The 24186-nt window shown below is 42.1% G+C and overlaps 1 protein-coding gene across 7 annotated transcripts in view; it reads right to left on the bottom strand.

Annotated features, from left to right (window-relative positions):
• LOC128765614 (dual specificity calcium/calmodulin-dependent 3',5'-cyclic nucleotide phosphodiesterase 1A-like) overlaps positions 1-24186 on the bottom strand; it is a 49804-nt gene that overhangs the window by 2172 nt on the left and 23446 nt on the right. For all 7 annotated transcript variants that reach the window (XM_053876421.1, XM_053876427.1, XM_053876424.1 and 4 more), the window contains 12 exons: positions 16309-16422; positions 16055-16237; positions 14396-14462; positions 11693-11809; positions 9769-9909; positions 7261-7361; positions 6494-6619; positions 6329-6430; positions 2641-2761; positions 962-1043; positions 773-893; positions 458-642 (listed from right to left, as the gene is read on the bottom strand). In XM_053876421.1, the coding sequence (XP_053732396.1) occupies positions 458-642; positions 773-893; positions 962-1043; positions 2641-2761; positions 6329-6430; positions 6494-6619; positions 7261-7361; positions 9769-9909; positions 11693-11809; positions 14396-14462; positions 16055-16237; positions 16309-16422 (1460 nt within the window). The remainder of the gene's footprint in view (positions 1-457; positions 643-772; positions 894-961; positions 1044-2640; positions 2762-6328; positions 6431-6493; positions 6620-7260; positions 7362-9768; positions 9910-11692; positions 11810-14395; positions 14463-16054; positions 16238-16308; positions 16423-24186) is intronic.

Here is a 24186-nt window from a genome sequence, read left to right as displayed (position 1 = left end):
CTAATTGAATTGAAGTTTGGTGTAGGTCCTGGTTTTGATGGTTAGGTTCAGGGTGAGAGCTTGGGGAAAACATGAAAGTCAATTAAATGTCCCCATGAAACATGAAAACTTAACGTGTGTGTGTATGTGTTTGTGTGTGTGCTTGTTCGTCTGCCTTGTGGCTGACGACACACTATCCTCGTGGGGACCTTATGTCTTCGTGGGAACCTTTTGCTGGTCCCCACAGGTCCAAACCTCAATTTGAGGATGAAGACTTCAAAATAACAAGGTGATTATCATTGGGTTTCAGTTGGTTGAGCGTCCTGGTCTAGGTTAGCCATGTGCTTTGTAGGGTAAAGCTAAGGGTGAGAGGCAGGGGAAAGCATTATGGCAATGAGAAACCTCACAATGTCCCCACAGGGATAGCAGTACAAATCTGTGTGTGTGTGTGTGTGTGTGTGTGTGTGTGTGTGTGTACCATGCACAGACAACTCCTTCCAGCGCTCCTTGTTGGAGGAGATGACACTGGACAGGTGCCTTTTCAGGGCTGGAAGGTCAATAGCTGTCAGTGAGAAGTCCATCTGTCCATCATCGCCTAATCCATGGCGCCCACTGCTATGCCTCTGCACTGACTCCACAGTAACAGTGCCGCTTCCTGTAAGACTGGAGAAGTGTGTAGACCTTATTTACTTTGGACATAATACAGAATCCCAAGTTCCTGTGGTCGTAGTAAAAGACATGGCTGCAAGCAAGCATTTACCGTCAAGACACATGATGAACATTTTACTGGTACCTGGACCTTCTGTACCCGGTTTCCCTAGCCTTCCATTCTTCTTCAATCAAAGGACCAATCACCTTTTCTGTGGTGTCAATCAGAACAGCAAACGTAGGCTCCACAATGAAGTCGATGAACCCTGCGAGCCGGACATCGATGCAGTGAGACTTTTTCATTGCTCCACTTTTGTCTGATGAAATTTCTTACCAATTTGTGACTGGGCAATCATTGTAGCTTTACGATCACACAGTGGAGAAAAAGGAAGGCCGAGTTCTACTTCTTTATCACCCTGTGAATGACAAATCAAATCATTCATTTATGTTTGATGTTTCAGGCCACCACAAACCCCAAACACCAGTCACCATATTGACATTTTTATTTCAAGTTTTACAAAAGTCCAACACTTGAATTCAAACTTCTCTGACTTGTACACATTAAAACATTGATCTCCTGTATGCAAAGTACCACATTTACACCCAAATCCTGTCGACAAGACTCACGTAGGTTTCCCGAGACCCCTGGGCCCTTAACCCTTGACCGCAATGACAGTGCCCACACCTGTCCCAACTAATGTTTGTCTGTGAGTCCAATAGTGTTCTTTATCACATTTTCTTGAAAATATATATTATTCAAAGGGAACACAGGATTTCACAAGGCAGCAGTTTTTCCAGGGAGCAGCGAAAAACTAACTACTCTGCTCTCACTACTTCACGGACTGCAGCTTCAGTTCTGACCTGACCTATCACAATCAGTATTTTATTTCTTCACCGGTCCCTGAAATCAATAAATTTGGCCTTGAATAATGCCAGCATGGCATGACTGAATGTTTATACCTGCATGGCCAGTTTGAGCTTCAGTATTTAGGGAACATCGGCAAACCTGACTTCACACCAAACAATTTTCATTATCCCTGAAAATGCTTATTTTTAAACACTGGTTGAAATACAAATGTTTTATGTTTATTACTATCTTAAATGTTATGCTATTATACAAGTGAAATAAGGCACCTTATACAACAATGGACATAAACATCCATAGAATACCAGCAGTGTCAAATTTTGTAAACAAACATGGAAATAATTAAGAAAATTAGCAGGAATAAATAGAAAGATAACTGAATAAATGATGAAAATATGCTTAAATGGAAAAAGGTAAATGCAGTTTTACTTCCATTCATGTTAGCACAAGCAAACAAGGTGGTTTCACCTTTGCGCTCATGAATCAATTCACAGTGACAGTGATTGGTGACTGCCGTTTTAAGTGACAGATGATGGATACACCAAAGGCAGAAATTCACTTTTCAAAAGGTAACCAAGACAGAAGATATGGCTAGTTGTACACTATTACAAGTATTTATCAGCTTAAAGTGATTTCTATTTTGCGAGGGACCACATGTAACAAATGTGTTTTTCAAGGGATTTGGATGACTGACTTGGCTACTGTAGACATGTGATTTGAAATGTTGAAAAAAATCGTGCCCAGCATGATTAGTACAAAAATACAACAGATGTACAAAAATACAATGTTATGATAACACTTTTTATACTTTTTGTACTAACATTGGCCTTATTAAACCATAGACAATGTCTGCATTTATTTTAAGTCAAACTCAGCCGGGTAGTGACACAGCAAGAGCGCAAAGAGCAGGAAGCAAAAACTACGTACTGCAGGAATATACAGCATGTAAAAAATGAGAATAAATATGAAATAAAATAAATATGATTCATGGGTATAGTGATCAAATAACACAAACTCTGAAAGCACAGTCTTGAATCAGGTGAATACTGTACATCCTCAATGGATCTGTACATCCTGTATCATGTGATGAATAAAGACGCCAAGATTAAACATTGAAAATGATCGAGAAGAGCTTGTGCAAGGTAAACCTGTCTGAAGAACTCCTCCATCAGACTGTGTGTCCAGTGATAGTGCAGCGGCCATCCTTTGGCGGGGTGACTGATGTCAGCAGCATGCAGCATCAGAGACAGAACTTTCACTTTGTCCATGCTGCAGGGTCACAAGCAGTTTAATCAGGCAAGTCATTACCAAATTATTGATTCAATCAAAATTTTCTATGAACATTTTGCTTTCACTTCCTTTACTTCTCACTTCATTTGAGCTTGCCTAGAAGTACTATGGATGGCCTTTTTTTTGCTGAACGTACAGCATTAAGGTCCAGCAAACATGACTTAAACACACAACACACACTGTCACACACATACATGCATTACTCTGCCTATCGTACAGAACCGGCTCTTTTTACCAATATTTGCTTTTGGCGGCGCCACTGGTAAATGCATGTAATTGCAGGCTGTCCTAAAGCTGAGTCTCCTGTCTCCATCCCACGTTTATTTGTTTATGAGGAAAGACCATGATGAAACAGTGAAATATGTAATCACAGATGGCAATATACACAACACTGTCAAGCTGATACTTGCAAAAGGACTCTAGAGACATCTATTCATTCAACATCAGGAATTTGGCAGGGCAGCATTTTTTGGGGCGCAGCATGAGCCACGTAAAAGAAATTCATCACCGGCACTACTGCAGCACTGGTGCGATATGCTAGGTACACTTCCTGAAATGGCAGGGGTGGCTTACATCTACCGAGCTGACATGACTGCTGGCATGATTAGTGACACGTGCTCATAGTTGCTTGAGCAGTTGCACATTCAAATTCGACATTTGAAATGTAAATTGCGTGGGATCCATGTCAAACAACCCATTTACAACATCAACAACAATTTGAGCGGCAAAGAGTTCACACTGTTCTGATGAGGAGGTGAAAAGTTTGCTGGAGATATGGGGGAACACAGCATCCAGGAGCAGCTGGACAAGGCACACAAGAATGCCAAAGTTTTCAGCTTGATCAGCTTATTTCTCTGTTAAAACGAGGATCCATCATCAGCCTGAAGTCAGCTCAGACATGAAGTCATGACGGACAGATTGTAATGTTACACGTTTCTCAGCCAAAATTAAACGAAAGAGAGTTTTCATATTGATTCTACAAGGAAATAACAGAAACACAGCGCACACTGTGGACAGCCTTCGACTTATTAAGTCGATGGAAATGACAGAGATTACTGACGGTTAAGCACGCAGTAGAAAAACTATCATGAACCAGACTTTTATCAGTCACATACAGACTAAATGATTCGTACATAGTCCTGTTATTGCGTTAACTTTAGTAAAATCAGTGTCCCGTTCTTCCTCCAGTCACTTGACACTGACATCAAGATCACCAAATCATGCGTCAATTCAGTCCACACCTTGGTGCTTTACAGTCTTTGGAAGTGCAAGACATCTTTGCATTTACTGTCGGGAAGCTGCAGTACACCAGAATGGCTCAGGGATGGAAGCTGAGCCCTGGCGTCTTCAAGCACAGCTTGAGAGATCTGCTGAAGGACCAGATAGCGCCTTGGTGGTACAGTACGTGGATGATTTGGTAGTTGCAGCCGTGACTATCGCACTGTCCTTGCAAGTTACTGCAATGTTGTTGCATTGGCACTGATAACTTGGTTTCAAGGTCTCCAGGAAAAAGCGACATTGTAGCTGTAGCCCAGTATCTTTTGAAGTGTGTTCGCCAGCAGGTTCCACTTTGAGTGATGAACGTCGTTCTGCAATTTTAAGACACCCTTGCCCAGAGACTGTCAGGGTCATGCTCTCCTTTCTTGGATTGTGTGGGTATTCTCGATCTTATGTTCCAGACTTTGGAAGACTGAAGACTTTTGAGGCCTAATCTGCTGGTGTGGCATGAGAAAGGAGAAAGGATCCCTGTAGCTGAGACGATTCTCACCGCATTGAAAGGTGACTTCGCAGCTGCTAACCTAGCCCATCCAAATGGCGTGCTATTCCACAAGGTGGGAGGAGGCAGACAGGAGCTCATCCTTGTCAGATGTCAGTGGTCCACTGGATTGAGTCAATCTCAGTTTGTTGCCTATGCAGCTGCAGTGGCCACTTGCTTGAAGAAGACGGCTCACTATGTCATGGGTCATCACTGTCTTAACGACACACAGCGTGACAGTGGTCTTTGTCGTCTTTCTCTGGCCACACAGGTTGTTGGATATATTAACTCCTGTGCTTATTAGGTAACTAAGAGGGAAGGTAAAATAAAACCTGACCAAATTTAGATTTAAATTAAGATTGATCAAATAAAAGAAGTATTATATGGCTAATTTGGCCCAAAATGAATGGGAGGATGGTCAGGCCCGAACTACAACTAACCCAGTGGTGGGCCGTGCATTTTACACCTAGGCCTTCAGTCAAGTACATCCCCCCCCCACCCCCCCCACCCCCCCCCCCTTTACACACACACACACACACACACACACACACACACACACACACACACATATATATATATATATATATATATATGGTTTAGTAGTTGCCTATAAGCGACATGTACGTATCCATTTATGACAGTATTAGTTTTGTATTATTTGAAACGCATTGACAAACCTGCCCTGCCCAACAGGAGACGAGGACCAGTCTAATGTCGCTAGGCATGAGTCAAATCTGGATGTGTATGTCATTAGAGAATGTGAGCGAGTGACCGGCCATGTATGACCAGGTTCCATAGGGTGGCTTGGAGTTGGAGTAAAAAGGAGAAGGCTGCTCGCAGGAAAGACAAAAGCGAGAAACCTGCGAGGGGAGTATTGGCTTAAAAGGAAGAGGAATCTGTGCTTGCACTAGAAGGGAGGATGAGGATGTAGCAAACAAGTATTTCCAACAAAAACTATTATGCCAATTATTTATGGCTATGCTACTGTATTTATTATCTTGGAATCTAACAGAATCTTATCTCACTAAAATCAATGCATTGCAATTGTATAAATTAGCATTCATCTCCAAACAACAAATCAGTTACAAAATTTGGACAATAAAAAAAATAATTGAATTGTTCATATAAAAAAAAATAAGATTTTGTCATCAATAAGTCATATGCATTTAAACTTTAATTTGTCGGATGACCACAACAACTATAACCCATGCGTGAATTGTGCATATCAAACTAGGAATGTGCAGAGAGAAGAGTCAATCCACTTATTCCGCACCATGCACTCCTCCGTAGTGATGGCCATTAGAGGGTTTGACTCTTATTCCAAGAACTAACTGCGCTTTTGATAGCTCATCACAACATCATCTTTTGGCTGTGTTGTTTTCTGCGGCCGAATTATGCACTGCATCCCGAGTGATGACCTAAGTGTGTCTTATCTTCTAATCTTTACGTGTATTAGAATGTAATAGTGCAATGGTTGTGTAGGATTAGTTTTGTTTTGGAAAAAAAAACATCCTGGATATAAACTGCATTGCTGCAACCTGTCTCTCTGTCACTACAATATAAACATATTTCAGTGAGACTCTCAAGACATGTTTATCATGGGACAAAGAACAGATGACTACATTTTGGTGGTTGGTTCTAGGTTGCCATCTGAATCCAGTAATCTTTCAGAAGGATTTGTTATTCTCTTTTGCTGAATGAATGAACACTATAGCAAGGTTTTTCTGGTCAAAATGGAGTTTATCTAACTTATCAACCATCTACAAATGTAATATGTGCAGGTCTCTCACCCATCTCTCTGTGCAAGAGTGTTTCTCATGGTCTTAATCTGTTGGAAGTGGCAGGACATGTCTGTGGACATCACCATCTCAATCACAAGAGTCCTCAGCTCCCTGCCAGGAGACGACAAGCTGTGAGTGTGAGAGATGTCAAGGAATATGCAAACGTATGATCACCTCCAGTCATCCTTGTTCAAGTTGATCAGAATGTTCATCTCCTCCTCAGCCATGAGCTTATAGGCTGCACTGACATGATGGTTCTCCAGCACTGACTTGTCATTGTACAAAATTGCCACATCAGACCTGAAAGAGAGAAATGTTATGAAACATGAAACAGATTAACCTTGGAAGTAAAATGAGGTGAAGGGAAAAAAATGAATGCACTTCCGTTTTTAAAATTTTTAATTTAAAATATCACCAAAAAAAAGAATATGTTGTACTTAAATAGAAATACATTTAAATAACATGAAGCTTATCCAGGTTTGCTCATCACCAAAATTGTTTGACATCAGTGGTTTGTTCTCAATTCTTGCATTTTTTTGTGCACACAGAGGAAATTAAGGTTTAATGTAGTTCCTCTCAAACACATACAAAATCACAGTTCTCTGGAAATGGTATTTAATGCCACAACACAAACATTTATCCGTATTGAGATCAAAGGGGTTAGATATCTTTTTTAGCATGTTATATGTCACTGACATATGAACACTTAAATTCAAATGAGCTCCATATGGGAGAGCAGTGGCACAGGTCTACAGTGCAAGTCTACGTGATACCGATGGTAATTAGAAAGACCTAAATGTAACACTTGTTCTTGGTCCCAGTCGTGACATTTCAAACCTTTTGGGTTTATTGCTAGTAGACAGATAAACACAGACAGAAGCAGAGCCTTGTGGGCAGAGTTCATCATTTCCTTTGTGAAATGAGGATACAGAACTAAATACCTGGTGTGAATGTGGAAGCTGTTGGTGGTTCCAGTGTGTTCGAAATCATGGATTGCTGCAGCAAAGACCATCGCAAGAATCTCCAACTCACTGAGCCAGTGCTGGAAATAGCAGAACAGCCGACCATTTTATATCTCGTCTTACATTTCAAACCAAAAAACACAAGTTGTATTTATAATGGGTTATCAATCAATGAAAATGTTGAATTGCAATTAATTGGGCTACAGCCATGGTTAACTTGTGATTAATAGCAAAGAAATAACACTTTTTGTTTCCGTATCGCTTTCTTCATGCAAACATTTGGTAATACAACAACACGACATAACAGATACTGTCAAGAAAATTGTTTAGAATAACATCAGAGGCAATGAATGCTCAAAAACATTGTAAAAGTGCTAAACAACAGCACAACAATGGTGAACGCACACAGAAAGGACGCTCATGTTTCTTAGGCGTCAAAAGTGTAATTACATGAATTAACAGTGACCAGTAACAAGTTACCTGTAACCAGCGTTTACATCAGGCTTGTGTACACGTTTTTTTTATTAAAATATATGCCCTCTCTTTTTTATTGTATTGTTATGATACTTCAGTACTAACAGGGCATTCAGTTTTGTTGTTTAATATTAGTTCGGATGAATGCAGTTGACTCTGTGGTGGCGGTTCTGTAAGGACTGCGGCACCCAGTTTCACGGCGGCAGGAATGATATAATTCACCATAGTTCAGTGTCAAATTCATTTACATGGTGAGAGGATCAGGTCAGCTTGGATTCTTTAGCTTGGCGGTGATGGTTTTGTCATCATATAAATACTCATCATGAGACTGCAAGGCCAGAAGTGGCTACAAAGATTTTCACAGAATATGTTTTCTTTGCAACAAGCAATTAGGAGTTCATGTGCATGGAACACACAGAAAAAATAATAAAATTAATAAATAAATATACATGCTAAATTAAAAAATTGCTGATAAAATATGTACATCTTTTTTATAGGATGCGTTCGAGCAGAGGCAAGCGGGCTCAGCACTGATCAGTGTGCAACACATTGTGAGAAGTCAGACGTAATCACCAACGCTGCAATCTAAATCTCGGGAGAGCCACAAGAGCTGGGGGCGGGAGCAAAGCGAGTCATTGCCCAATCACCTACTCTCTCCTTCCATCGTGTAATTTGTGAGGTCACCCTTTTGACTCCATTGACTCACCAAGACGGAGGTCGTAATGCACTTCTGTCCGGAAGAATGACGCCCACTACTAGAACTTCACACTTTGACTTTAATGTCTCCACTCTGTCATGGACTTTTCCCCCTTGTTTCTCTTTTTTCACAAAGTGAAAAGAGTGGTTAGAATGCACCATATAGGTAGTTTACACTGCGTTGTCCGCCTACTTCATCATCATCTCGGGACCACCCTGCACAGCCAGGGCCTTGTCTTGCAAGCTGTCATTGATTGGTGCTGCGCCTGCCTTGTTCTGCCCAGATGCAGCCAATATGATGTCCTGTGAGTTTACGGACTGGCAGCGTGTAGTTTCGTCACAGCGCTCCTCACAAGGGCACAGATTGTTCATTGAGAGTTGTTCAGCGGCTCATTAATTCAGCAAACCGAATCAGTTAGAGGTGATATAGCATGTTACACTGGGTCGGGATGTAGACTGTCAGAAGCAGATCGCATGGAAAAGAGAAGGATCTTGTGGTCAACCATGTTTGTTTGCGACCGTGTGTGGGTCTTGTTCGGGTGACGGTGCACTGCACTAGTGAGTTCCGCTTTTAGTTCTGTCTACAATACATTTAAAATATCGGAATTTGGATATTTGTAAATTTAGTCGCAATCATTCATGTACGAATCACAGCTTTGTGTGTTTGGGGTTACATATGACTTCATCTAAACAAGAATATGATGACGCACATGGTGCCTAGAAACGTGGTGCGAAAGGACACTAAAAGTGATAAGTTTATTGTGTGGGCAAGTTGTGGTGATTGGGGATTGGTCGAAATTATGTTAATATTTGTGATTGCAACATTGCGATATCCTGGAGTAACTGCTACAGTACTTGCAGCAAGGTTTATATTGAACACACAAACACCAAGGCACATACACATTAAAGTGCAACTGAACAACTTAATGACATCCTCAGACACAACGTGTTGAGGACTCTTTTTCACTGAATCAAACACTTTGACAACACTTGAGCACTTCACATGCTGAACCTAAGCACAAATTGTGAAATCACATTGTCACTGTATACTGATGTCACCAGAAACACAATGCGCTGTAAACAAACATCAGAATATTTTATTTACATTTTTGTTTAAGTATTATGTACTAGACATCAAAGGTGACTTGCAACAGATCTTTCGTTCTGTCGTTTCTTTCTTTTTTACTTTAATCGCACGTAAAAAATTTACCCAATGAAGTTTTGACAAAGCTATTATATAAGTTCATTGCCGGATACACTGAGACATTACGAAGAGTTCAAACAAACAAAAAAATAATAAACAAGACTGTGCTCTACCATGAGTCCAGTGTGAAGCATCAGAAAGTGTGCAGTCTGAGTGACATCAGCAGCGTGGATCAGGTTGTGGTAGGGGTTCTTGTGCTTGCTGTAGCCATTCTCCAGGGCCTCTACAAACTGAACCAGAGCCTGGACTGGGATCTGAACACAACATCCATGAATATGCAGGTATAACTGACAGTGGGGTGAGCAGTCCCTCAAAACAACCCAAATAAATCATGACTGGCACACTTTTAAACATACATATTACAAAATAAAGCTTCACGGAGTTTGTCTCTTTCTCTGATGGAAATAATGTAGTCACATCTTGCACACTAAATGCTGATTTTGATTTCTTCCCATCCACCACAACAAAGAATTGAAGAAATGGTATCTACACAAAGTTAGAGGGAGTAACCCCTGGTCTACAAAAGGAAATGACCCGTGAGTACGGCCTTCCCCTATAAAAGGTCATAACGCCAATTGATCAACTCACTCCACTGAATAACAGTGGATTAACTGTGCAGTGTGGTTGGAGGGTGTCACACACATTGATCAGATCAGTGGCTACTTTGAATAAGGCGACGCCTAGTGGCACGGGACATACTCTTATACTCTGCACGAAGCCGTGACCAACCAAATCCAGAACGATCATGTTGCATGGGATGAGCTGACTGCCTTAGCTGGGAAGACGGCATTGATCAGCTCCACTAATTGAACCTCTTTCGGTATGGTGACTGGATGTCATGTCGTGGAAGTGCAAGTGGGAGATTCTTATATTTCATTCTTGATAGTTTGTGACTGATGTGATATGATGATCTATGAGTTAAACATTTATGTGTTAAAGACCATTTTTGTACTGTGATGCAGTCTGTGCACGTGGACGTCTGTACCTGTCCTTCCGCGAGTCACCATGTGGCCAATAGATAACAGCGCTGTACAGTATATAACGGGATTCAGCTGAACCTGTAGCCCAAGGATTGTGGTCCTTATCAGTTTGATTGTTCATACATTGAAGCATAAAATGGTTCAACTTGAGGGTTGTTTCAGATTTCTCCGCACTCCACATGTTCTTCATCTGCTGATAATTGAAGCGCTAAAGAGCTAACAGTGCCACCCCTTGTCATGGAGGTGACGTTACTCAATAGTTTGCTTCTCTCTCTGCTGCACCGGAAACACCTGATGCAATTGGACTCAGCAGCTTAATCAGTCTATTTCTTTCACGAGGTTACTCTGTTTATTTGACAAACCACATCGGTCAATTTTCACAATTACTAAAGGCACAAGGCAAATGTGGAAGTGGAAGTTTGTCAATTTGTGAAATGCATTAATTTGTCTTGAATACTTGATGACTCAAAACAATAACAGACAACACTGACTTCTACGGTTGCCATTCACCAAGCTGTTTTCGAGCTTTATGTGCCAATCTAATTAATGTGTTACTAATGTAATAACACCCAATATTCTGGATTAATTACAGCAAATATATTTGGTGGGCTGCATGGTATTTCACGCTGTTAAATGATGCTCCTGCTTTTCGCTACATGCACTTTAGTTGACACAGACCTTGACTAAATCTGCCTCAGACACAATTTGAGACGTTTGCATATAATTATATAACAGCAGATTTGATCATTTAGCAAAAGGGAAAGTATCAAACATTCCATTCCTGACACCTGATTGGTTAAACTGTGTGAGCTTGTTGGTTGGAACAAAAACCCGCACCCACTGCGGCCCTTTCTGGAACAGTTTGGTGATCCCTGCCTTAACCCATGCAAATACAACTGACTGTTGATATTATGGGTACTTGAAGATCTTACTTTAACATTAACTAGGACTAAGTCGATCATCTTTTCCACATGCTTGCTGAACATCTTATTACTTTTTGCATTGAGATTAGAGGACCCCATTGATGCATTCATAATAAAAATAAAGTGATGTGTACCCTGAACCTGTTGACTAAATCATATCGTGTCAGAAGGTCATAGACCAGAAACTTCAAGGCATGTTCCCCTGTAGCCTCGTGAAAAGAGAAGACATCAAACGACCATTGATCCACAGCCTGCAACACAGATAAGAAAAAAAGTTGTCAACCAATAGGTTAGTAGAATAGGAGAAAGTTTTTTTCTAAGAAACATGAAAGAAAAACAGTGATTTGTTGTACTGCCACCTAAACACTTGAAGAACATACATACATACATCATCAGATTACCACTATGTAGTCCTATTGAGGGTTGCAGGGAGTGCGATAGGCAGGAATGTACCCTGGACAGATTGCCAGTCCATCGAAGTGCACACACCATTCACACACACACACACACACACACCTAGAAGCATTTTTAGAGTGTCCAATTAATCTAGTGAGTAGGGCTGGGTATCGATTCTAATTTCTAATGACTTAGAATCGATTATCACGATTCAATTCGATTCGATCCGATCCAATCCGATCTCGATTCAGGTTAGTATTTAAACCATTTTCTGAGCTGTTGGCATAATCACATGACAAGTTACACAACGTATTAATACTAGTATCATATTGACATTCAACAGGAAATTAATGAAGGATTCATAGTAAATGATAATAAAGATCCAGACACAGAACGTCAGATGTGACTGGCTCATGGGACTGGTGCATTATTAGAAATATGACATTAAAAATTCACCCAAAAGATGCTGCTGTTCAATACTAATGCGTTTTTATTTTATTACCAAAATGAAAAAAAGATATTCTCAGCCATTGAAAATGTAAACAGAGTGCTGGTGACTGACTTCACAGCAACCTGACGGTAATTGGTCAGTATGTAAACAGTTCTATGTGGTCTGTAGTACGTACGACAAGAGGTCCCACTCCTCATCAATATAGTGAGTTGTCAGACTCGCGTAAGATTGCGAAGATGTCCACGCATCACTTGTAATGCCCCCTTACTTCTGACTGAAGCTTACTTTTCACGTTTTCTTTGACTGACTGGTGCATGTTTGGGATAACAGACGTTTGCGAGACACCGTAACATAGCGAGGCTCTGTTACTTTCATTAGCCACCTGAAGCCCTCGTTTCCAACGACGGAAGACGGGCGCATATCTTTGCAAATGAAGCCTGCAATCGCTTCAGTTATTTTGACAGAGCGTGCAGAATTACCCGGTAGTGGTAAAGTTCGCTCGAGTTTCATTTGTTGTGGCCCGGTGGATGGCTTGGACAGGAGCGCTGGGTGATGTCGCGTCACGTGACTCGTGAGGTGGGTCATATTTCCGCAATACTGCAACACTTCCAGTACCTCCATTAGGCATACGTGCTAATTGCTATGCTTTTGTCGAGCGCGTTTTTGGTTTGGTCGCGTCTGAACGTTGCTAGTGTTGCCACTGTGAGGAGGCATGTTGTTTTGACCTTGGTGTCCCAGGTGCGCGCATGCGCACTTCACCCAGAGAATATGTGTTAAAACGTAAATGAATTAATCCAATCTTTGGACCTACGAATCGATTTTATGGAATTGATGTACGAATCGATTCAGAATCGGAAAATCGATTTTTTAAACACAGCACTACGAGTGAGCATGTTTTTGGACCAAAGTACCCGGAAAAAACAACTCGCCCATGGGGAGAACAAGCAAATCCATGCTAAAAGACCACCAGTCCAACATAGGAATCGAACCCACCACCTTTTAGTTGGAATTAATTCCAGCTAGTCGATGACACATTGTTGAGCAGAGGAGGGAAAATAAACAGAAATGGTCTATGTTAAAAGTAAAAGTGTTTCTTGAGCCTTTGTACTAGTGTAAAAGTTGACACGTGCCACATCTCAAATATTACTGAAGAATAAAAGTTGTCAAGTTTAAGACGAGGCTCACCTGGGGAAAAAAAAGAAGGAAAAAAGGAAGGAAAAAAAACTTTTATGCCATTTTTTCACCAATGAACATACACAAATTAGGATTTTTATTCTAATTTTTTAATTATATATAATTTATTGATATATTATTATCTTTATGCAATGAACAATTGTTAATGATCAAAATTATATGCCTAATCTTGCCAACACTGTAGAAGGAAGAGCATAAGCGCGGACCCTCTTGTGTTTCAGCTTGAGGCACTTAGATACACACACTACGGCCACAGTCTTCCCTGCATTAGAAAACCTGATGATGACACTTTCTACCACATGTGAAATATTTATATGTGCAAGAGGTGTGTTGTTATCACACTCACAGAATTGGACTGCATCTGATTGGTGAAGCTGATTGTGCTTATTGGGTTGGAACAAAAACCTGCATCCACCGCAGGCCCTGAGTTTGGACATCCCTGACATATTTGGTTTTCAATATGGATATGAGGAGGGTTCGGTTCCTCCAGAGAGGCAGGCTCACCGTGGGGTGCAAGCTGGTTCATAGGCAAGCCTCACATATTACTGCATATGCTGCTTCAAGCGCTGAATCCTTCCAACGAGATTCAACCACCACAATTCTGAAGGAAACTGAGCAGTGATTTTCATCTTATCTTAATATTTTTCATCTTATGTGGAATGTGTTACTTGGTTTCTCTATTAAGGCATTTAGGTGTGATGAACCATGAGAACCATTCAGAAACAAATTGAAACCAAGCAACTAGTAATGAGATACATTTTCAAATCCAAATTCTGTGACAACAGGGTATTGTTACCTTGAGAGCCGTCAGGGCAGTGGGAGGGAACGTGAGGCCAGCCATGTTAGAGGTCCTTCTGTACATCCTGATGTTAAAGAGACAAACAGATCAGGAAAGGATCACAAATGGTGGCAGTAACAAGATACCACCCAACCCACACAATGGAGTGCAATGGGGTCCCCAACAGGAAATTGGACAATCTCAAGCCTCCTCAAGTGGTCTTTTGTCTCCAATGCTGACACACACGTCAGCCTACCTTGTTGCAAGTGCACCCCTTCACATTTTTTGCCCTCCCACATTACACTCAAGCTTTCATTGCTACTTCTTGTTGGATGTTACATAGTATAATACGCAAATGCTGGATTCGCTTTGTTCCTTTTTTCCACATCTTTTCTTGTTTTATCTTTCTCTTCATTAGTTATAATAAGTACTGTTATGTTCCGCTTTGATTTTTGTTGGTCTTGGTCCTGTCTTCTCTCCTCATTCTTTGCCCATGCTTGAATAGGTAACAGAACTCTCAGAATCAGAATCAGCTTTATTGCCATGGTCAGTGAGGATCCCAACAACTAGGAAAGTGCTTTGGAATAACATGCAATCATGAGAAAAAAATTTTCATGGAAACAAATGAAACTCACTCGCTGTGCATGCATGCATGCACGCGCATGCATGCATGTCATGGCACAAACAGGCATTGTCATGGCACATGTGCTGAGTGCGCTACTACGTGAACACCCAGCACTGCTTTAAATAAAACTCTGAAAAACGAAGTCAGATTCAACGTTCTTCAATGAAAAATTTCCAGGACACACATCAGGGGCGAAGTGGATAAATTCATAACATTCGTGTCACACAAGTCACAGTGAATAATGGCGCCATATGATTTGCCGTGATCACGGAATCACGGATGAAATCACGGCCGAAATCGCAGCCTTGGCTGATCACAGAATTTACATGAAATACCTCCCTCTGACTTAACGAGACCTATGAAATGTTTTGTGTGGAAGAGGGATGTGTTGATCGTGAGGAGGGAAGCTACTCTCGAATGCATAGACAGCCTTTTAATGCCGATCTGGTGCTCGGCAACGCTAGCAATCCACATGAGCTTGATTATATACACGGCGTCATCATATTCGATCTCCGCAGCTAGTCTCCTCTAAATGTTGTCTTTTTAGTTTTTATGTGTTTTGTGAATGCAATCAAGCGTTTCGCCATGTTGAATGTTTTGGTATGTGATGTGTCAGCAACGGAAGCTTTGATTGGTCTGATGTGCTCCCGTCACAGACACATAAAATAAACGCCATAAAATGTAGTTGCTGATGTGTAAGCTTGCATTGAAAAGCAGCAAGTTTGAAAAAAAAAAATGTGTGACATATTTGCACGAAAAATATGTGTCTGACGTGCAATGGCCTTTATGCTTCAGTTTCCCAACTTTTACCTGTTTATTCCCCCAGGTATCGTTGAAGTTTTAGGAATATTTCAAACTGAAACAGCAAATTAAGTTAATTTTCATTTTTTGCTGTGATTTGATGAATCTGTGTTCTGTCGCCAGTTTTTTGGCTGGATAACAAGATAAAGAAACAATGAAAAAACAATGAATGGCATCAGTAAATACTCTACTGACAGGCCTGAATCAATACTCTGTCATAGCCTATTGTTGGCAATATCGTCAGCGTTTACCTCTCCACAAAAATCCCGGCTTGAACAGCATGGACAATGCTGCGGAATCTAGGCTTCTCCTCTGGGCGCCGTTTGGACACACCCATCTTGCGGCTGAACGTACAGGCCAGCCAGTCACGTACCTCGCTTGGGACTGACTCTACTTGAAGGTCACTGAGCTCGTCCTCTGTGTCGAGTAGTCGTCTGCAGATGAACACAACATGACCATTGCACAGTGGCATATAGGCATTGTGTCTCTCTGGTGAACCACTTACCTTGTCTCATCTGTGTAAACTGCATCCAACATATCAACAGCTAGCTGCAGATTCCTGCGCAGTTCTTGTAAGTCCACAACACCATGGTCCATTTGATCGAGGACTCTCTTCAGCCTGAAAATGCATTAAATAAATCAACCACATGAGTAGAAAACAAGTACGAATTACAATACATACTGAATTGGTCAGGCATCTTAAATAAATCTAAATATACCAGTTATATCAATATGTGCCGAGGCCCCTTCGCTATTGGTTAATCCACATCGAGGCACTGGCCATGGCCTGAGACTTCGATTGATTGGCTCACTGCCAAGGTAGGCACCGCCCACTACCTATAACCCCCTTGTCTTCCGCTCTTCAGCCCCTTTGGAAATCAACTGCAGAAGACAGGCCAACTGGGCAGCCAGTTAGAGTGCTACTCACATATTCAGATTCAGATTTCTATGTGAAAGGTGGTCTATCCTCTAACAGCCTTCACTATTGGTTAAAAACCACGGTGGATGCCAGTGGGATAAGTTCAATCCCAGCATGGCCTGAAAAAAAAAGACCATCCTACAGGAACCAAGCGTCTGGCATCCCACAGTTAGCCGAGGACGAAGAAGCACCCCCAGAAAGGACAGAGCCCTCAGCACCCGTAGCCACGTTCGCCTTTTAAATGGCTAAGCACACCCAGTCCGCCAGTCACTCAGTCTCAGCCTGTTTGTCTGTCTGAGAGTTGAAAGGTCACTGAGTCCCCTTCACCTTAGTTTGACTGACAAAGCTATCAGGTCACTCACCCCAGTCACTCACTTGCACCCAGGTTTAGCAGACCTGGCATCTGGCGCGCTCTCAGCGACAACAGGTGGCTCGCTGCCCATGTCAAAATACGAACCTGCACATTGTTCAGGGAGGGGACCCTCATGGCTCCTACACATAGGGCACTGTCGTGGAGTTGTCTGACCTTACCATCGTGTGATGTCCCATCAGCCTCTGTGCTAAGTGAAGCAGAACATTCTCCACTGCCATCAACTGCAACAGATTGATATGAGGTGGGGGATCGGACCATTCTCCTTCCACCCTGTCCTCGTCTAGGGTGCCTTCCGAGCATGCATGAGTGAAGACGTGCACGTCTCACTGGGTGCATCCCATCGGCACTCCTGCCATTAGACGTGCTCTGGAGTACCAGATCAGCATGTCAAGGCGAGTCTGAGCCGACGTTGGAGAAGACTTTGATTATGTCTCATTAGGAACATGTGCAACAGTTAGTGAAATGATAATCTGGTTTCTAGCGCCAACTGAATGTTGGATTTGGTCAGTTTAATAATTACATTCACTTTTGTTCAGCAAAGTTTCCAAATACGCCGGAGATGGCTACCTTCTGATGTAAATAGGGATATCTGTCATGTCGTGTCATGTGCTGTGTTTCCTGAAGTTCATGTCATGGCGACCCAGCCAAGTGTCTTGAATTCTGAGAAAAAAAATTAGATGTGACACTTCCAGTAATCAAACAGCCTACAATACAAAATATGGACATGAATGTGTGTGATAATGTGTCTCTAAGGAACTTCTCTCGATCCAGTCTCTATTCAATGTGTATGTACTTTGAACAACTTGATGCCAAGCGACGCCAAGTGATGCTAAGCCATGTTGACGTGATGATATGATGTTATGCTGATGCTGATCTGGAATAAAGCTTGCATCCCACTGCTTCTGTGGTTCTTCCTGCTCCAGACTCGACGCCCTGAGAAGTGTATAACCTGCTGGCCGGACAACATAATTGGCGCCCTAACGTTCACACCCACGGCTGAGGAGCACCTGACTCTGCGATCTCTGCAGGCACCTTGAGCTAAGATACCGTTCGCTTCCACTATGTGCTGCTGGGTGAGAGGTGGCTGCAGAATTGACCTCACGGTGAAAGAACCAAACTCAGAGAGTGGGAAGAGCACAGAAGCAGTGCCAAATTGATGTGTACACAAAAAACATAAGCAATACAATATTGTGGAGCGCTTATGAGTTGATATTTGAGAAATGCTTGTGAACCGAAAAGCCCTTGTGTATTTTGAGAAGCTCAGTGAACTGAGATATTGCAAAGCCTTTGTTTACTGAGAAGAGCTGTGAATTGAGAAGCGCTTGTGTTATGAGCAAACTGCAGTCTCATGATGCCCGAGAGTTGGTTATTCAGAGAGTAACGATGCAGAGAGTGTAGCTAGATGGAAAAGGGCTGAAATGGGCCTGTGGCCTACAGTTCCTGAAAAAAGACTGGACACCCACTCGTCGTCATGACCGATGCTCTCAGGGGGCTTGTCAATTAACGTCTAAGACATCCTTACTGACAAGCTAGGCGTGGCCTATAATGTATATGCGAAAATATTTGATATTTTCTAGATTCCTAGAAGTAGAGTTTGACCCCCTGTGTCAAAATCTTTAAAAGAATACCTGGGAGGAGAATCTGGTGTAGACAAGATATGAGACGTAGTAGACAAATGTGAACAACTAGGTGTTGTGAATCCAGGTTGTGAGATCACGAATAAATGACAGCACACTCACTTGGGGCTCATTATTAATGACGCTATTATTATTATTATGAACAAATGCTGCATAGAAAGAACAGAGACCTCTGACAGACGGACTTTGTGTGTATGTGTATGTGTGTGGGTGAGTGTATGTATCTGTATCTTGGCATAGAACTGATAGAGCTGTGAAAAGTGTGTGCGTGTGTGTGTGTGGGGGGAGGGCTTGTTTATACTGTCTAGTGGGGACCAATCTTGACAAAACACGATCCTTGTGTGGACCTTAATGTCTTTTGGGGACCTTTTTCCCCACAGGTCCAAATCTCAATTTGAGGATGAAGACTTGAGAGAGCTGATTATAATTGGGTTTCAGGTTCAGAGTCCTGGTTAGCCATGTGTTTTGGAGGCTTAGGTTAGGGGTGAGAGGCTGGGGAAAGCATTATGGCAATGGGAAACCTCACAATGTCTCCACAGGGATAGCAATACAAACATGTGTGCGCGAAAACCGTCAATGCTGCAACTACATCGTCGAAGCCCTGCCACAAGTACAGAGCAAGCAGGAAGACATCGTGGGATTGACATCCATGCCTCACGGAGAATTTTGTGACCACGGTGTGCACACAATCGAGAAACACAGGAGAAATGAGCAAATACAAGATGAACAAGAGAGGGTTCAACAAAGAAAGCTCAGTTAACTGCAGGCCACTGATCTCCAGGACAGACCTAAGACTCATTGGTGATCAATGCGCCACCCTCAGACCACCGCCACAGCCAGCGGCACTTTGCACTTGAGTGAGAGGCATGACAGGGCCACCAAAGATACAAGAACTTCCAGTACTGTGTTGGAACTGTGGTGAACCTGGTCACCGAGTGGGAACTGTCAGAGGCCCAGCCCCGGACGAAATTATGGGTATTGGCGGGCTCCAGAGAATCCTTCTGGAGAGGGCCAGTTTTCAAGGCAAATCGTGGAAGCTGGCAGGAAAACAATCATTCAAGTAAAATTAGAATACAGGCAAATTCCAGTGCAACCTCCCCATGTCCGGCAAGTATGTCAAAACAGTAGGATTCTCGGGATCAAAACAAACTATACCAATGACAGCTCCAGTGAAACTTGCCACCAACGAGGCTGAAGTTCAAATACCCATTCTAGTGTCAGACCACAGAATGACTTCATTTTTCAATGGTTGGAGGTGTTAGAATCCGAACCTCACATCATTGGTTACAAACAGCAACACAGCTAAAGTGGCTAATCATTTGTGATACCACATTGAAAGCAAAACCACAAGTGGTGACAATACCAGCGCAAAGGCTGAGTGGAAAAAGAGGCTGAGCAGCGGCTAGGGGGCTAAGTGGGTGGTGCCTACCTGGGCTGTGAGCCCATCAATTGAAGTCTCAGGCCGAGACCAGTGCTTTGATATGGATTAACCAATAGCGAAGCCCGTTAGAGAGTGGACCACATGTCACATTTACAAGTCAGCTGTTCATTAAAAAAAAAAAAATCATCATAGGCATTTATTGGCATTCATATCACCCTCACTTAGAAGAGGTCATGCTTCCTTCTTGGTGAAGGAAATCCATTTCATTTTCATTTAAATGAAATGCAGAAGATGACTAATTTTACAACTAAACAGAAACAAATGTAGTGTAACCTTATGCAACAGTTAATGTTGATCTGTCACTGTGAGTAACGCAGTAATGTGCAGCAGCAGAAGCTGAAGACTTTGTTTCTACTCAAGGCAACATGGAGCAGTGAGCTCTGCTCCTGAGGTGCGTTCATGGAACGCTTCTTTCTTTTTAACTTTTTAACTAAAAATAAATCAGTCATATATAATTTCATATATCCTGTTTCATATATTTTATGTCTGCAGCATGTTTTTACAATCTATAAAGTAGTGAAACAATATGAAAATATATATAATTAAATTATGTCCAACCTTTTGACTGTTAGTGGAAACAGACCTCCCAAATCTCATTAAAGTCAAGTACACAACAATATGACATGGCACTTACCCATTATGTTGATAATTAATAACATGTTATTAAAATGATTCAATTTAGTATCTGTCACCTTGAATAAATGCATCAAAAATTCAATAACACAGCTTCCAAATACACTATTAGATCAGTCTATGTATGTAAACATACATGTAGTGAGCTTCTTACTCTATGAGATTGTACTTAAGCATTCAATGTAGGACTTCCAGTGCAAAGGTCTGGCATTGTGGGTGTCTGTTAGGAATGCATGTATATGAAATATGCAATTTAGATGAAATAATGAGATTATAGTGATTATAGATCATAGTGCTTGCCAACGAAATTCGCTGAAGGCTACTGACTGCATCGGCCACATTTGGTTCCCCGGGAGATATGTTCTCTTCACAAGTCAGTGCTCTTTGAAAGAAGGAAACAGCCGTCTTTTTTTCTCTGCACCCACACAACTACTGTCCTCATCGCAGCACAGACACAACACATTTTCCTGCAGATGGAGTCACGTCAGCCTGCCTTCTGTCAGTCAGCCCACTCCAACAGTGAGGGGCAAGGAATGCGCAACCCACATTTTGTGAGGAACCTGAAGTGTTATCTGAACAAATTAACATACAGAACATCCCTCTTTTCCTCCAATTTGCAGAACTGCAGGTCTCTGTTGAAACAGCATTGTAAAATAAACATTGTAGTGAAAAAAATAGATAAAAAAAAAAGAAATACTAATGTCAAAATGTTCAATCTAAACTTCTTATCTGACTAACACTTGAACACAAATCTTCATTGATCTTGAAGTTTTGTAATAAAGACAACACAGGCAGTGGAAGCAGATGAGAGACATAATTCACGTTTCATTAGTTATTTCTGCATTTTACATTGTTATAATTGGCAATAACACGTTATGTGTAAGTACAAACAACACACATTAATCCATCATCATTGGCATGCAAAAAAGAGGCACACATGAGCAATGTTCAACTCACATAAATGCACAAACGTGAGCTATTACTCTCATGTAACCAGAAAAGCAGTCTTAATTGATTTTTGAGATACTGCAGTGGGCATTAACACCACGTCCTCCCCTTGCATGGGTCTTCCATTAAAAGAGGACCATTATGTAACGTGGGAGCGTTACAGTAAAGGCGGGATCAGTGTTAACAGTTGAAGTGGAGTTACAGAAGACTGTCATTATTCACTTTTATGTTATCCTGTTTTTCACGCTCTCTTGGTTGTTGGAGCGTTCCTATGGTAATGGCACACAGCTGGAGCAAATCTACAATTCATCGGCACAGCTCTCTTAAGCACCATGGTTCCAGCAACATGTGCCAGATCGACTCCATTTGAATCTTGGTGAATTCCCTCGCTTTCCTCGTCCATTCATTCGTTCTCTCACCTGCTTGCCTGCTTCCTTGTTTTCTGATCCTTTGGTTTTTCCGTGGTGCCTGAGTTTTCATATCTGTGTGTTTCTAACCCACTCAATCATGGACATAGCCCTGATGAAAGACTTAGAAGAGGCTTAAGCCACTCAGGCCACCAGGGTAAGGACATTAGAGAACACGTCTCAGACTGGAGTGATCCACCTGATCCTCTTGTTCCCTCCGCAGCGGCTCAAGAATTATTCTGGAGTGATCGGAGCATCCAGATTTATTTTACAGTGTAAACTTGTATTTGAATTTCAGCCGCATTCATATGTATCTGATCGTGCCAAGGTTCAGTATGTTATTAATTTACTCAGAGACAGAGCGGCTCAGTGGGTGGTGTCTTTTTGGAAGTCTCTCGCCACTTGCTTAATCTCCAGCAGAACTTCTGATCTGAGTCTGTGTCAGAGTTCTTCTTCCAGGTCGCTGCTGCTGAGAGCAGTTGGAATGAACCTGCTCTCACGTCTGCACTTGCTAGATGCTTGTGCAGCGAGCTTCAGGGCCAGCTTTCCATCCTGGACAAGCCCGAGTTGTTGGAGGACCTGATCACATTAGCCATCAAGATTGATAATGGTATTCCTGAGCGTCGCCGGGAAATACAGCCCAGACTCCAAATTCCTTTCCCTACGTTATTTCCACCTGCTGGTAAAAGTAGGATGTTACATGGTTGTAGTGAATGTCAGACTAGCTTATGGGTTGTGTCTGTACTGTGGTGGATAAATCTCTCTCTCCCACCTCATCGACCTTATGATTGCGACCTGATTCCGGGTTCCCCGCTACCTTGTAATTGTCTGTATAATGTCTCTTGCCGTAAGACAGAGGCACTAGAAGACCACATTAATGACTCTGGCGGCTGGCCTTATCCGGCCCGCTTGCTCACCTCTTGGGGCAAGTTTTTTCTTTGTTTTGAAGAAGGATGGGACACTCAGACTTTAAGAGGTCTTCATGACATTATTATTAAGAATCGCTAGCCAATGGAACCTTATTTTGGACCTCTGAATCAAACCACAATTTTTCCAAGCTCAATCTCAGAAATGCTTATCATCCTGTACAAGTTGGGGAGGGGGACGAGTGGAAGACTCCCATCTGTCATTTTGAGTATCTTATTATGCCTTTTGGGTTAAACAATGACACTGCGTTTTTCCAAGCATTCATCAATAATGTTCTTTGGGACATGATCAATCTCTTTGTATTTCTTTATCTTGATGACATTTGATCATCTCAAGAACACCTGAGGAACATCAGCAATGTTCGGCTTGTTTTGCAAACACTGCTTGAGAATAGACTCTATTGCAAGGCTGAAAAATGTGAATTTCATTTTGACCAGATTATCTTCCTTGGATTTATTCTTGGTCAGTGTCAGCTCCAACCTGATCCTGCCAAAATCGAAGCAGACAAACATTTGGAACAATTTTTGGGTTTTGCCAACTACTATACACGGTTCATCCACGGGTTTAGCAAGGTGGCGGCTCTTCTGACCCTTCTGACGTCCACAAAGAGGTCTTTCCAAGAGACACCTGCGGCTGACTCTACCACCAAGGAGTAACTTTGTCTGTTCTCCACGATTCCGATTCTACACCATCCCAACCCTTCAGTTCTTGGTGGAGGGGTATGCTTCCGATTCTGGCATTGGAGCTGTTCTCTCCCAGCGGGACCCCTCAGATTGTAAGGTTCACCCATGTGCATTCTTCTCATGGAAGCTGATAAAGGCAAAAGACAGTTGTTGGCAGTGGTGTCTGCCCTTCTGGAGTGTAGGGATTGGTTGGAAGGATCCTTTCCTGGTGATGTCTGATCACAAAAATCTTACCTACCTCCACTCTACCAGATGTCTCAACACACGTTAAGCATGGTGGGCTCTGTTTTTGGGCAGGTTTGACTTCTCCGTTGCTTATAGTCCAGGTAGTCGAAACACCAAGCCTATCCTTCTGCTGATGAGAACTGAATCTTGTTTCATCAGGGCAGCTTTTTGGGATGTGTAGAGGGCGGTA

The sequence above is a fragment of the Synchiropus splendidus genome, chromosome 10 (assembly GCF_027744825.2).
Source record: "Synchiropus splendidus isolate RoL2022-P1 chromosome 10, RoL_Sspl_1.0, whole genome shotgun sequence".
NCBI lineage: Eukaryota > Metazoa > Chordata > Actinopteri > Syngnathiformes > Callionymidae > Synchiropus > Synchiropus splendidus.
This window is presented reverse-complemented; position numbering and strand designations above follow the sequence as displayed.